Source organism: Cyprinus carpio, chromosome A1, assembly GCF_018340385.1.
Source record: "Cyprinus carpio isolate SPL01 chromosome A1, ASM1834038v1, whole genome shotgun sequence".
NCBI classification, from domain to species: Eukaryota; Metazoa; Chordata; class Actinopteri; order Cypriniformes; family Cyprinidae; genus Cyprinus; species Cyprinus carpio.
The window spans coordinates 902,060-918,708 of record NC_056572.1 but is presented as its reverse complement, the minus strand read 5'-3'; the positions used below and the strand labels follow the sequence as shown (position 1 = coordinate 918,708).

The following is a 16,649-nucleotide window of genomic DNA, read 5'->3' as shown; positions in this document are numbered from 1 at the left end:
TAGTTTCCAAACCATTGATTCCTCTTTGCATCATATTTTAATTAAATTTTGGATATGTATATTAATTCAGCAAGAGATTAAATTATCCAGCAGAACTAGAGTGTAATCGTGATCCAGACACACACACATACACGCATTAGTTGACATGGACATGATTGTGTTTTAATGATTAAACAAGTGTTCAGCCTCACAGATATAAAATATTAAATGTGTGTGTGTGTGTGTGTGTGTGTGTGTGTACAGATGAGAAATTGTGGCATATAAAATATTAAAACTGCATTTATACATAATGCAGCACTAACCAGACTGGACGCATCAAATTTCTCTGTCTCTCTGTCACACACACTCTCCATAGGCGTAATGGTTTTTCTACTGTACAAACATTATTTTCTATCGCCCTACACCTAAACCTACCCCTCGCAGAAAACATTCTACATTTTTAGAAAAAACTTCATTCTATATGACCTAAATTGAGGTCCCCTTGGGACACGAGTCCCCATGAGTTGGTGTGTATTCAGGTTTAAGTGTATATACGTGTGTATATAGACACACACACACACACACACACACACACACACACACACACACACACACACACACACACACACACACACACACACACACACACACACACACACACACACACACAAACAATTACTATACCAAAAAACTCTGTTTTGGTCTTTGTAACTTTATTTGAGCAAATTATATGTATACTGTAAAAAACAAACAAACCAAAATGTGTTATCTCTATGACAACAGCTGGACAACACTGATAAAGGTGCTTCCCTTGACCTCTGCAACGGATGATCATAAACTCATTCGACCAATTTACCTTTTTAATTTTTTTCAGAAAACACCACAATGTCCATAGAAGGAACTTTATAATTTCATATGCACATTATGAAAACAAATCTGACAGAAAATGCAAAAGCACTGAGAGGGACGAGGAGAATAAATGACAGCAGCAGCATCTATCGTATGATTTGTCGTCTACAGTAACATATGCAAACTAACTAACCATGTTCACTTTCTCCTATAGACCAAAACAACTGAGAACGTGACGCAAAAAAAAACTTTTTTAGATTCATATGGCAGTCAAGTTCTACATTCTAACACTAAATATCTCCTCCTCTCTTTTTTTCCCCAGACCTCTTTTCCACCCGCTCCTCCATGTTGCATCAAAGGCACCTAATGCCCAAAGACTGCCGAAGTGTTCACAAGATAAGTGTGTGTGAGTGTGTTTAAGCCTCTGTAAATAGCATGACTCTGTCCTCTCTTAACACCAACTGCAGCCACATCTGTTTTATTGTGTGTCTGACGTGTGGTCACTACAGGCCGTGTCTTAACCATTACAAACAAGTTTGTTCTAGAATGTCCATCCTTACATACAAATACTGATACATTTTAATAGTTTATCTGTAATTTTAATTATCATTCTGCTGATTAAAAAAATTTTATGTAGGTATGTGATTTATGGCGATCCGTAATGAGACGTTAACCCCTCATTGCATGACTGTAAAATCACATTCTAGAAGATGTAAAGTCCTCATGACATCAGGTTCACATGTATTTCATACGCATGTTTATAAGTGCAAACATTTAACCCTCAATAATCTGCTTATGAATTCCTAAACTTCTAGTTCTGTCAATATACTTATTCACTTTGGATGAATATAAGAAATGTAATAAAAATGAAACGTGGTTGAGTATTAATTTTGCTCAAATGTTATACAGCACAGGGGTAGATGAACTCTTTAGTAATGTTAGTACTGCACTCTGCTGAGGTGCCTTACAACCAAATCAAAATCTGTTTTTTTTTTTATTTGGTTCCTTGTTTTTAAATGTCGTAAAATAATTATATATATATATATATATAAAAAAAAAAAAAGACAGCGGAAACCGGATTATGACAGGTACCCATACTCATCATCAACATGTTCATATTCATCATCATCATCCCCCATCTCCTCTTCATCATTTACAACATCACCATCTTCATCATCTGAGAGCAGAGTGTCACCGCTGCCAAAATCTCCAGAAGCCTCCACAGCTGAAAGATAAACAGTTTCTTTCGTTTTGATTTCTTGACTTTTAGTTGTTAAGAGTAACACATCTCTTTGCTGTTTTGTGAGTTGAAAGTTTGGGGTGAGTAAGTTTTTTTTTTTTTTTTTAAAGATATACTTTTATTTATAAAGGATCCATTTAATAAAATAAATATGACAATAAAGACATAATGTTACAAAAGATTCTGTGTTAAATAAATTTTATTTTGATCGTTCTATTTATCAAAGAATTCTGTATCCTCAAAAATATTGGGCAGCACTATTTCCAGCATTGGTAATAATCAGAAATGTTCCTTGAGCAGCAAATCAGCATATTAGAATGATTTCTGAAGGATTCTGTGGCACTGAAGACTGGAGTAATGATGCTGAAAATTCAGCTTTCCATCCCAGGAATAAATTGCATTTTAAAGTATTAAAATGGAAAACAAGTTATTTTAAATAGTAATAATATTTCACAGTAATCTTACTGACCCCAAACTTTTAAATGGTAGTGCAGAACTAATGTCAAATGTTTCATGTGTCGAAGTTTGTACTCATACACAGTGTAAATTTGACCCGGAATCATGCAGTGTGTTTAATTATGTTAGCACGTCATGGATTATGTCAAGCTTTACACACTCATTTTGATCAAAAGATACAGTCTTTCATTTAATGTGCGTAATTGAGGTCAGATAGACTTCTTTGGCTGTTGTGCCACATCTCAATGTTTTTTTTTTTTTCAGCATCTCACGCCATAAACATCACTTTTTTGTCAAATTAAAAACAGTTAAAACTCACAAAATCCAAGGATTCATTATTGAACAAAAAACTAATCCTCTGTGAATCTAAGTCATTCCACAAATATTTGCTATGGTTGGATAGTTAAAATATCTGCAGTATAATATACAATACTTGTATTGTAAATCGTAGGATTTTTATTTTTTTTAAATTGCGATCTATTTTGTATCAACTTTTTAGTTTATTAGCTACTTAACTAGCCATTCCAGTTGAAAGTTATCACATCAACACAAGTTCCATGTCATTGCCTCCTTACATTGTACAGATTAAACGCATTACTTATTTGACTTTATTCTTTTACTAGATAATGATTGAAAAGATTTGAGGTAATGTAGGGTGCACCCCTCTTACCACATTCGGCAGGCCCATGGGTACGAGACCCCGCAATCTCATTTCCATTGCGATCCACACACCAGCACTGACCCCTGCTTCTATGACACTGCTGAGGCCTATAGAAGCCATCCTCATCGCAGGAGGGGATGTACAGACCTACACACACACATTAGCATCAATCCTAATGTCAGGAAACATTACATCACAGACAAGATTATACACAGCCACACTCACACAGATAGGGAGATGATATATTCAATGTCGGAGAACATATCTGTCACGTCCAAGAGCTTGCTCTCTCTCTGTCTCTCACACACATTCATTGTGTTTCAGCTTCACAGCTTCTTTCTACAGAATCATCATAGTCAAGTTTTTTATTTATTTTTTTATTTTTTTATAAATCATTCGATCTTTTTTTTTGTCTTTTTATAATTTAGTGCCAGAAGCCATAGAGCCGTCACTGTGCGTTTCACTCAGGGGAGAAACTGCAGTTAAAAATACCCATCTTTTCATGTCCAATTTCTCCACATCTCATTCCCCTGCTCAAATTAAACACGTGACCTTCAGAGAGTGATTTCTAGTTTTAATAGAATTAATGTTGGCTTCCCTCTGTTTGACACCTTGCTTGTACTGTAACTGTGTTCAGATTGTGATGACATTGAGATGGTTATTAAATACATGTGCTTTCTATATGAACATGGTGTAAAAAAATGGGTTACTTTGCAAGTTTGGTGTTTATAGCTGATGCTCATAGAGTGTTACTGTTTAGGATGTTTGGGTCACAGATTAGATGTTTAGTGTGTAATGTTACTGCATTTTGTGTGTCAGTAAGGTACGTCATTTTGTCTAGTCAGGTGTAAATGACAATGACAGTTTTTTTGTAAAGTGATGCTGTGCATCATGCGATTGCTATTTGGGTATTTCAAAGTTTATGTTTCAAAATCATTTAAAAATATGATGTAGACTACTGACTGGACTTTTACTTGTGTGTGTGTGTGTGTGTATATATATATATATATATATATATATATATATATATATATATATATATATATACTGTTGCATTAATTAGTTAATATAGATAATAAAAATACTCATTAAATTCCTGCATATAAATACAAATTGTAAAATAGGACTAACTTAACCTATATTCAGTGTGGTTTCAGATGAGAAGTGTCTTTTGCTCGCCAAGGCTTCATGTATTTAAACAAAAATACAGTAAAACCCACTTACATATATTGTAAAATGCAATTTCTTTCTGTGATGGAAAGCTGAATTTTCAGCATCATTACTCCAGTCTTCAGTGTCATATGATCCTTCAGAAATCATTCTAATACTCTGATTTGCTGCTCAAGAAACATTTCTCATTATTGTCAATGTTAAAAACAATTGTGCTTCTTATTTTAAATATTTATTTGAAATGTATTTATTTATTTATTTTTTTACTGTCAATTGTGATGAATTGAAAGCATCCTTACTGAATAGAAGTTGAACAATAGTGTTTATTAAAAGGATTGTTCTTCGAGATGTCTGTTTATTTTTTTATTTTATGTGCATTCTCCTTTGAGAAGCCTGCTGGTAGATTTTGGAACTTCTGTGGAAATGATTATCAGTCAGTGCTAATGATCTCAATATGGCCAGACACCCAAGGCCCACATGATCTCGCATTACAAACAAAAACCACTTTGTCCATGTGGAAAGTACACAAATAAACCAAATGCACAAGAAAACGAACTCACCCAGTAATTTCTTCCCGGCTTGCTGTTTGTGGATGATGGTGATCTCTGATTGGCAGGGAGCCTCTGAAACACATTGATTTCAGATCAGCAGTGAGAAAGACACCTCCACCATTATTCCTCTGGTACAGAGATTTTACCTGCAGGCATTATGTCATTTAGTTTATAAATATCTCAGAAATAGATTATCCCACAATGCTGCATAATTTCTAGAATGTCCTTCTGTCTTAACGGTTAATGATTTTCTGTCTTCATGTCCTAATTTTCTTTCTCAGATGAACTTTCACACCAGACTACACAAGTTGTATGTGCTTTATAGAGTGTACGGTAACACTTTACAATAAGGTTGTATATGATAATATTAATATTTTAACATTATTTATTCATTTTATGAATAAACAGTTCATTTTAACCATTAAAAAATGTAGCTAATGCATTATAAACATACAGTACATGTGTAGTATATTTATAAAATAACATTGAGAAGATCAATTAATTTTAAATTTTATTTCAAAACAGTTAGTTAGTTCAGAACAAATTAACTAATGTTAACATATACAACCGTATTGTAATTTTCTGGAATTCTCACACTTCAGTACTCATTCTCATTGGCCATAGAAACACACTGTACTGGTTCTACTTTCATGTCTGTTTTGGTCCTGGACCTTCACATCAAAGTCTGATTTCCCTGTCATGGTTTATCATGCCTTATGTAATCCTCTGTAACTTTAATGTATTTAGTTCTATTAGGCAGTGCGCTTGTGTGAAGGTTTCTTAGCTAGTAGTACTGTACAGTATGTGAACACACTTTTGTGTTTGGCTGAGGCAAAGTAGTTTTTTATGTTGAATTTCTTGAAAGCATGTGGAATAGTATGTGTAAACCCCTATTCGGACTGTAATTGTTTCTTTTGGGGACATAAAGTGTTTTCAGTGTTTGCAGGAACTAGTCTGTGATTTTATTTCTTCTGAATCCAGAATGTCAGAGTTCTTCCGCCCACCACTGGCGTGAAAAAATCATGTTAAATTACCTTCTTTTTTTTTTTTTTTTTTTTTGACAAACACCAAAGTGTGGTAATTTAATTGCTGTCGGAATCCAAATCCAAAAGTCATTTTGTAAATCCTTTTTGACTACTGCTAAGCACCATACAGTAACTACACATTACTGAAATGCTGGAAAGTATATTACAAGAACAATATTTCATCACTGCTCCAATACAATTTTAAAACATGTATAATGTACAATTATATACATTAAAAATATAAACCAAGTAGCTGGGTCAAATGTTTACCTTATGGAAATAAAAGGATGCATTAACTTTATTAAAATGACATCTATCATTTTGATAGAAAATGCAACACACAAAATCATTTAAACCAATAGTGTGTCCATTTTCCTACTATTAAATAAGCTATTTAAATAAATAATACATAAATATATTATTATTATCTTGTTGTTAAATTATGGGTGTGCAATTTCAGGATTTTTGATCGTGGATGATTAATAATGTCAAAAACACAGAAGGTTTACATATAAACACAGTTTATGTCTAAAGTGAAAGTAAACAGCTGTACTAATAGTACTAAACATGCTACCGCTTGTCATTAAAGTGATAGTTAAAACAAAAACCACAATTACTCACTTTTTTACCAAACCTTTACCCCAAACCTGTATTAACTTCTTTCTTGTGCTGAACACAAAAGAAGATATTCTTTTATATTGATGAATATGGGAATACTTTGAAGAATGCTGGTCCCCACTGACTTTGATAGTAGGAAAAAAATACTAATGAAGTCACTGGGGACCAGCTACTGTTTGGTTTCCCACATTCTTCAAAATAACTTTTATGTTCAACAGAAGAAACAAACTCATTCAGGATTAAAACAACTTGAGAGTGAGTAAATGATGACAGGATTTTCATTTTTGGGTGAACTATGCCTTTAATATTAATAAAACATCAAAACACAGAGAAAAGTCACTCACTGCTCTTGACTGAAGAACATTAATTTAATAAACATTGCTTTAATAAGAATCAGTGTATAATTTGTAAAGTGAAAAGTATATAGTGTTTTATTTTTATATTTGTTGATTCAGTTTCTTAGATGCTGCTGCTAAATACCTAAGAAATAAAGCACTGTTTGTTTTATTTGTATATAATGCGTATTTGTAATTTGTGTCTTTGTTCTTATTTTTTAATAACAAAGATAAAATAATGACAAAGATTTTTTTTTTTTTTTTCATTTTGGCCTAAATATCTGCCATTCTTTTTTATATTTTATTTTGTTACCTTGTAAGTCTTTTAAAATGTGACCCTGGACCACAAAACCAGTCTTAAATTGCTGGGGTATATTTTTAGCAATAGCCAAAAAAACAGTGTATGGTTCAAAATTATAGATTTTTTTATTATTTTGATTTTATGCCAAAAATCATTAGGAGATTAAGTAAAGATCATGTTCCATGAAGATATTTTATAAAGTTCCTATCATAAATATATCAAAACTTAATTTTTGCTTAGTAATATGCATTGCTAAGAATTCATTTGGACAACTTCAAAGGCGATTTTCTCAGTATTTGGATTTTCAATAATAGTTGTATCTCAGCCAAATATTGTCCTATCCTAACAAACCATACATCAATGGAAAGCCTCCAACATGAATTTATTTTCACCCCAACGCATGAGTTTTATGCAGATTTATTTTTACAGACGTCCCAATTACTGTCTGAATAAAGCTAGTTTACCTTGATATCTCTGAAAGCAGGAACACCACTCTTGGCTGGAAACGAGCCTGTCTCTGTCTGTGTCACATGACCTGAAGAAGGCTTTGGTGCACACATCACTCTTCTCTGAGCTCAGGCTGGACAGCTCTGACTGGTCGAGCTGAAGGTCAAAGTTTGTGTCCAGTCTGGAGAACATCCAGCCCAGAGAGTCTTTACAGAGAGGCACTTTACTCATGTCCACCACTGCACAGATATACAGAGCACCATTATGACGGTTATTAGGTTAGTGCTAATTTTAGCAGTTTGGATGTGTTTTGTGTGTGTGTGTGTGTGTGTGTGCTCACTCTTCTCTGGCTTCTGGAACTTGTATTTCTTGCTGGGATTGCCACTCTCTTGAAGAACTGTGATCCACTCTCGTAATCTGCTAACCACTTCAGTCATCTCTGTATTACCACACTCTAGGCAGAAAAACACACAGAAGATAAATTAAACAATCAAGCACAAGCGTACAGTTTCAGAAGTAAAAATCCCAATCATTTTTTTCATAAAGAAGTCTTATTTTTAGAGATAATGTTTAGGGCCTGTGAGACTACAAAATATGTGCTTCTGTAGCAGTCATAAATCAGTGTGATTCCATTTTTAGTTGCAGAGTTTTCTGTGAAAGACAACATGAAGCTCAGCAGTGACCACCCAATGCCATATTTCAATGACTTAATCAAGTCAAACTTCTTATGTATTTGTACTAGAATGAGTACTGGTGTATCAATACCCGTGTGTCGATTAGTAGCACACAAGAATTTCCGCCTGTATTATTGTCAATGGACAGTCACCAGTTTTGACAAGAAAACTGAACTAACTTTGTTGAACTTGGCAATAAACGTCAGTATTTCAGACGGTTTATTTAGCCTTACACCCCTAACATGTACAGTCTTTACTCGTATTTACTGTTTTATGAGATGTACGACCTTGTCTAAGGTTATTGGTTCAGCACACCTTTATAGCTTAACTGACTGATTGCCAATAAAGGTTAGTAGACAACAGACCAATTAGAACATAGTTTAGAGTTGTTTTAGTCTATAAATAAATATTTTTATTCTGTGTTATGAATTCACTTATTTTGTTTATTCAGTTCCTCCTAGTGTCCCAAACTCTTTTTGTGGTCACCTTAAATTTTACCATCATTTATGATGTGCCTTACACTGATTCATGGCTTGAGTAGAATTTAGGCAGACAGCCTTGTACCTTTTTTGTTTTGTTTTTGGTTTTCAAATCCTTTTTTGCATTGAATCAAAGGAAATGTGACTAATCTTGGAGCTTGTTGATTTGGCTCAAGGCTTAAAACTCTAGAGTCTTTAAAAACAATGCCTGCAGAAAATACCAGTCATTTAATCGAGTTAATTGAATGGGAAAATACCAGGGTTGCTGAAAAAGTGTGCAACCACTGTTGGACTATACTGACTTTTCAAGTATACACTGTTCTAGCTTTACTGATCACAGCTTAACTTGATTAGTGATTTCATTAGGAATAGATAAAACATCCAGCTTCATTGCTGACTATTAAAGGGATAGATGACCCAAAAATTATAATTGCCCCATGATTTCCTCACCCTCAAGCCATTCTAAGTGTATATGACTGACTTCTTACACAAATGCATCGCTTTGCTTTAGAATTCATTTATTAACCCCCTGGAGCCATGTGGAGTACTTTTATGATAGATGGATGCACTTTTTGGGCTTCAAAGTCTCGTCCACTTGGAAGCTTGGAAGAGCCAGGACATTTTTTAATGGTGACACTGCAGGCTATAAAACCCATAATATTGAATAACATCAGCAATAACTGTTCCTGCTGGTGAGATTTGTACTTATCCAGTGTATAAATCATTTCCAATTTACTTGATTGTATTTTCTGCATCCGGTGTGTTTTGTTTGGATATGTTCATTAGATTTAATAGTCTGTGTTTATTGTTTGGGGATGGTTTGGGTTATTTGATAAATCTAGTTTTGTTGTAAGTGATTAATGAGCGTAACTGATTGAATTCTTGTAGCTAATGCATCATACATCTGTGCTGATTGTTGATAAGATGCAGTCCTGGAAGGAAGGAAGGGTTAGGGCTTTGCATTCAGAAACAGCTACGAGGGCTTATAGTCATGTTCTCAAATTTGGGATTTGTTCTTTTTCCATTCTTATGTGCACTGATGAAATGTTTTAGAATTCAGCAGAGACACGTCAGGCTGTGTTTTCTCTGACATTTTGTAAGGTTATTTTTATTATAAAAAAAAAAAAAAAAACAGTTACCGTTGAGTGTACAGTATATAATAATGGGATGTGTAGATTGTTTAGCTTGTTCTTTAATTAGCTCTAGATAATTAAGTCTGGGAAAAGTCGATATGGATGATGTCTCATGACGGCTAAAAAACAAGATGACAAATAAATACTGAACTGACAAATATAAACCCTTGTGGAAAACTGATTAAAGCAAAAAGAAGCCTTGATTTACTACAAGTTAGAGGTGTTGATGAATGGCACAAAGATTTTAACCATGGTAAAATTAATATAACACACAGCATTGAGTGGTTTACTTCATTTATTAAAATCTGCAAAAGCAATATGATAGAAGAGGACAATTTTCAATAAATGACTAACTTTAATACTGGCCAGTAATATACTTCATTAGCCTAACTGTAGGCTGTTTACAGTTGCTTAGCGAAATATTGCATTAGTGTATGATCACTGGTGTGCCAATTTATAAGTCACATTTTCAGCAAATATGGTCATCCACTTCGATTAGGTCAAACAAAGAACTAGTAAAAAGACCATCGTAATAAAAAATACAGATAGTGGCTTCAAAAACCAGTTCTTCTGTGAAGTAATAGAGAAAGAAATCAAATCAGCTAGAATCCAGTGTTGTATGAAAGTATGAAAAGCTTTGATAAACACAGTTAAACCACTCCAGCTGAAATACAATGTTCCTACAGGCAAACAGAGAAACAAGACTGTAGCCCAACCACCAGGCTTGACTTTAATCTGAATTATGTTTGTGTATTTATGTAAGCGTGTGTAATATATCTGCCGGTCCCTGTGCACTCTGGAAACAACATAGATTGTGAAGACGCCACATGGTGATGCTGTCATTTGGCTCTGAGAAACCAGTGATTAAATTAATTCACAGATTAAATAATTTCTGCCAATGCAAAACATGCAATCGATTCGGTTCTAATCAATAAAGGAAAAATGTTGATCCTTAAAACCACGGCTATTTTCTATTTTTATATTTTAAAACTGAATATATTCATGTGATGGCAGCCATTACTTCAGTTTCACATTATCTTTCAGAAATGATTTAAAATGCTTATTTGGTGCTCAAGGAACATTTATTATTATTATTATCAAAAAAGGTTGTATATTATTATATTATTATTATTTGCAAAATAATTATTATTATTATTATCAAAAAAGGTTGTGCTGCATAAGCATTTTTTTTTCTTCAGGTTTCTTTGAGGAACAAACTTAAAAGAACTACATATATTTGAAATATAAATCTTTTATAATATTGTAAATGTCCCATTAAATACATTTTAGTCACTGAAAAAAAAAAAAAATCATCATGCTTCTCACCCCTTCATAAATCTATTTTGACTTCAGTTCCATGATCTTAAGTCTAGTTCGCGATGCTTTAATCTAACAAAGTTGTCATTGATAATCTTTTGATGGTGCATGTGACTGAATCTCTTCTATAGACCTGAAGCAGAGCAGCTCAAGACAGGACTTCTGTTCATTGGGATAGTGATGAAAACAAACATTCCTGCGCTGTCTTTCTCACACGTACACGCATACACACACTGACACAAGCAATCTGGAGCAGCAAACATTTAATAAGTTCCTGAGGGATTCAGTAGCTTTGAGATTCTGCACAAAATAAGACTAGTTTGGTGTACTGAAATCTCTTTGCCGCTCTCGTTGCAGATGAAAACATGTGATGCACCCACCCTAAAGGGTACGCATCTCTTCCCACAGCTACAGAGATGAAAGATTGGTTTCAGATATAGAATAATTTGTTGGTTCATTAAGAAATGACATGAGATGCTCATTATTACCATTTATTAGGGCTTAAGGGAGAAAAAAAATAACACTTTTATTCCTAATAGCACTAATAGCATACTACAACAATATATGAACTGCATATTATATGCAGTATACACAATATATAAGTGCAGAAAATTGTATGCACAGGATACTTACTAAATATGTCAAAATATGCAGTATACAACAGATGTGGAATACTGTAACTTGAATGAACCAGACGTGTACACACACACACACACACACACACAAATGTTTTATATATATATATATATATATATATATATATATATATATATATATATATATATATATCAATGACAATGTCTGGATATATTTAAAAATGAACACGCCTCGTCTATGATAAGCATGTTTTTTAATTAAGTTAAAATTTATTTTGATAAGCAATTTTGGGGGGCATAAAGTGTAAAATGTAACAGTGACACAACTGTACTAACATAATAATGAAGAAATTTTAGCAAAACTTTTAATTATTATTTCAAAATTATATGTGAAATATTATTGTTTATTTTAATATATTATTGTAATTTATTCCTGTGATGCAAAGCTGAATTTTCAGCATCATTACTCCAGTCTTCAGTGTCACATGATTCTTCAGAAATCATTCTAATATGCTGATTTGCTGCACAAGAAACATTTCTTATTATTATTAATCTTAAAAACAGTAGCGCTGCTTCATATTTTGTGTAAACTGACACAATGAATAGGAAATTTAAAAGAACAGGATTTATGTGAAATAAAAATTGTTTAGAGCATTATATATGCATCTTCTGTCACTTTTGATAAATATAATGCATCGTACTGGCCCCAAAGCAGTAGTGTATATTTTAGCGTGTAAAAAAAAATAAGGAAAAAAATGGTATTGCTTTTTACTTGATGATTACATCATATTTTTAGAGTCATTAAAAAAAATTCTTAAAAATGGCATAAATGTTTTTCAAAACCATATCAAGTACATTTCTAAGAACTTAGCACATGTGTCTTAAACTAGAATTTTGAAACATTTTCATTTTCTTTATTGTGTTGACACTCCTATTTGTCATTGACCCATATGTTTATCATGTACTTAATGCTTATAAAATCAACAGTGTATACTGTACGGTATGCAGTAAGCAGTGCATATAATCCTTTTCAAATAAAGGCAGTGTTTGTGTACAAGTCCTTATGGGTCTAACAGAAATGAACTGCATTAATAAAGTGTGCGTACCTCTCTTCTCTGCTGGATTTCCTGAAGGGCAGGGGCACTGTCCTGGACACTTCACAGAAATCTGCTTCCCAGAGATGCAAGCTTGATATTCTACTTTACACTACAACACACATCCATACACACACACACACACAAAACTGAGATTAGATAAGTACATTGTCGATCTGGGATTAATCTCTTGGTTGAATACCTCTGTGACACAGCATTATGAAAAGCAATTCAAACCGTATACTGTACACATACTGTATAGAAACACACACACAATGGCAATTCTCACAAACAGGCAGTGTGTGTGTGTTACCTTGGTGGAGTAAGTGTGTCCATCTGTTCCACAAACAGGTGAAGGGTGCACAACTGGACATCTTTTGCATTTCAGCAGTGGTGAGTTCAAATTCATGTCCTTAAAACTGCCAAAAAAAAAAAAAAAGGCTAACAATGAAGAAGCCAAACAAGACTGATCTGCAGAAATGCAGCCTGTTTCTATCTGTCCTCTTCTTACTATCATCTGCTGCACTGGTTCTGCGCTGGTTTTACTTCATTTATCACATTGAAAATCCAGTGGGAAACAAATACAGTACAATAAAGAATTATTTCCCTAGAATCAACTGATATCTATTTTATTTTGAAGCAACATTATGCAATATTATCAGCATGACAGGCTAAATAGGAAAACTGTCGATTTTGATTTAAAAGATGGTTTCACGCAAACCACACTTTGGTCATTCTGGTCAACACAACACGCCCATACCCCAACAGGACCTCGCCCCTATTCAAACAAATCAACCAAAAACGCGCATACACAACCCTGGCAGCGACGATGGTGGAATCTGCTATACCTTCCGGCCACAGCATATATAAGCAAAAGCCAACACAGAAAAGTTGAGTAAAAAAAGCAAATTTTCCTATTTTGTTTCTTTTTTTATCTTTCATCACTTGCTATCTATAGTCGATCATCTAAAATCAGTCCACTCAACTAACTCTCTCTTCTCCACTAAACACGCACCTTAATTCCGACAATTTGCAGTTAAAAAGCGTTTTCCAAATATTGCTTTGTGCACCTTCTCAAAAGCGTTTTTCAAAAATTGCTTAGTGCACCTTTTAATATTTGCAATTTGTTTGTCCACAACTCTACATAACAGATGTTATGTGACCACATTTTGCATTGCAACCCACCAGCTGAGAATCTAATGTTGTTTTTCCATACTTCTGTTATTTATGCTACTCTATTTCTATACTTCTCTCTCTATGTTGATTTCTATGATACTTCTCTTCAATATCCCTCTTTGTCTGTTTCTTTGGGCAATAAAAAACCCCCAAAAAACATTTGTATTATGCTATCACCCTGAATTCATTAACTGATTAGTTTCATAACGACAATCACTGTTGACAACTGTAGCTTGCAAAATCCAGGTCAGTCTGTGCCTAATTTTCACCTCGTTTACACACACACACACACACACACACACACACACACACACACACACACACACACACACACACACACACACACACACACACACACACACACACACACACACACTCACACTCTCTCTCTCTCTCTCTCTCTCTCTCTCAGAAGAATAATTCCCAATCTTTGGCAGGCAAGTTTGCACAGTTAGTTCCAGTATAGGTTGACTGGGTAAGAACATAGAACAGCCCTTGTTTCAACTCAAAAATGTTTTGGCCATATTTAACATCAAACGTGCAGGAAAATGTACCATGTAAAACCAATAAATAAAAAATATCAAAAAATCCTACAGTAAGTCCATTAACTGGTGTAAATGTTAACTGGAGTAATAAAAATCAATTACAATCAATCACAGAAAATATTACCACATTTCTTCTGGAAAACATCTAAATAAAACATCTTTTGGTACCCACATATGTATTTGCTTAGTTTATAGTGGATACGTTTATAGTTGGCTTGGGAAAAAATATGGAATTATTAGAAACTAAAAGCTGGACCAGCTGTTATTAACATCACAGATTTAATATTTTGGTAGCACAGCCATTGGACACTTCTGATAACTTTCAATATTTTTGTTGACAGTTAACTCAAACTGTTTTTCTCCCTCCTCAGATTTCTTCAGTGGTATTCTCACTGCTTTCCACTCAGTGTTTTGTTTTCAACCATTCCTGGGTGTTTTGTGAAGTGTTCTAGATCACTGGCCCATGATGTTTGACTGATACACAGCTGTGTCCAAAATGTTTGTAATTCAAGATGTCATGCACAAATTGAAGGCAGCAAGTGTGCCAATCTTTTAAGCCAGACGTGTACACTGGTTTTACTACTGTTTCAGTAATGAGCAGTAACTGTGAGTCAGATAGATCGGAGGAAGTTTACCTCATTCTGCGTTGACTAACACAGGTGGGTGTTTGGTATCCTTCAGCCACACACACTTTATGGCGGCCACATTTTATCTTGAGGCACGGATCTTTGGCAGGGTCCAGAGCTGAAACACATACAAAAACAGACGTGTGTATGAATACAAACAATGAAAACAGATAAACATAGCAAATACTGAATAACGGAACACTGTTATATTCAGCTGACATGGTATTACCTCAATAAGAATGAATGGACAGAACACAGATAGTGTTATTTAGTTGCAGACTGTCTGAATGTTTTAGCACCACTTTTACTGTAAAGTAAGAAATGAAAAAAAATCTATACAAAGCCAGATCTACATACAAAGGACCACACCGATTGTGCAAAAAACAAAATGTTGTCATCAGTTACTTACCCTCTTGTTATTCCAAACCCATAAGACTTTTGTTTGCCTTTGAAACACAAATGAAGATGTTTTTAATGAAATCTGAGAGATTTCTGTCCCTTTATCGTTTATACCTAAACTTGACACTTCAAAATGTTCATAAATACACTGTAAAAGTAATCAATATGAATCGAGTGGTTTAATTCAAATCTTTTGAAGATAAACAGTCTTATATGACAAACTGATTTAATTTGTATTCACATATGAACACTGATCAACGTATATACATGGAGCTCATACATGCTTGCTATAGGCACAAGAACCAATGAGGTTTTGTTCTCGCATGTGAGTCAAAAACATTTCGGCTTTCACAAAAACAAATTTATTCTAGGGCGTAAGCTTCTGTTTACCATATTTGATGTGCTCTACAGCATGATCAATGCTGACCCACTCAGTTCATATAGATTATTTTTACAGGGTCTTTATTTTGGGTGCAACAGATCACAAAACTCATGGTTCGGATCGTTACGGAGTCACAGATCGGATCGTTTTTCAGATAAAAAAAAAAAAAAAACACGTAAAGAACACTGAAGACTTATATTTAATAAAATAAGAACTAATATACAAATTACAAGCATGGATAAATACAACAGAACAGAGTTACAAATAAAACGGTCTCTCAGTAGTATTCAGGTACAGAAAAGTAATAATTAAATGTAAAATAATATTGCATAGTGTTCACTGAATAAATTAAATATAGATTCATCTACAAAAAAAGGCACATATTCATAGAGAAAAATGACACAGACAGCAGCAGTCACTTATAGGCCTCTATCCCTGTAAGACCTCATGCACGGATCCAATATAAGGATACACAAAAGATTTTTTTCTTTTTACGTTCACTTTAAGACATAACTGACTGCATACACCTAAATCTGAGTATTTTGAGATAATTTTTTATGTCTGCGCACGTTCAAGTGCAAGGAGATGCAAAAGAG

The 16,649-nt window shown here is 33.9% G+C and overlaps 1 protein-coding gene across 3 annotated transcripts in view; it reads right to left on the bottom strand.

Moving 5' to 3' along the window:
* Nucleotides 1–671: 671 nt before the first annotated feature.
* LOC109058518 (testican-3-like) overlaps nt 672–16,649 on the bottom strand; it is a 29,208-nt gene continuing 13,230 nt past the window's right edge. For all 3 annotated transcript variants that reach the window (XM_042777190.1, XM_042777219.1, XM_042777149.1), the window contains 8 exons: nt 15,282–15,390; nt 13,239–13,344; nt 12,938–13,037; nt 7,973–8,086; nt 7,650–7,871; nt 4,916–4,978; nt 3,195–3,332; nt 672–2,053 (listed from right to left, as the gene is read on the bottom strand). In XM_042777190.1, coding sequence (XP_042633124.1) covers nt 1,908–2,053; nt 3,195–3,332; nt 4,916–4,978; nt 7,650–7,871; nt 7,973–8,086; nt 12,938–13,037; nt 13,239–13,344; nt 15,282–15,390 — 998 coding nt within the window. In that variant the 3' untranslated portion in view covers nt 672–1,907. The remainder of the gene's footprint in view (nt 2,054–3,194; nt 3,333–4,915; nt 4,979–7,649; nt 7,872–7,972; nt 8,087–12,937; nt 13,038–13,238; nt 13,345–15,281; nt 15,391–16,649) is intronic.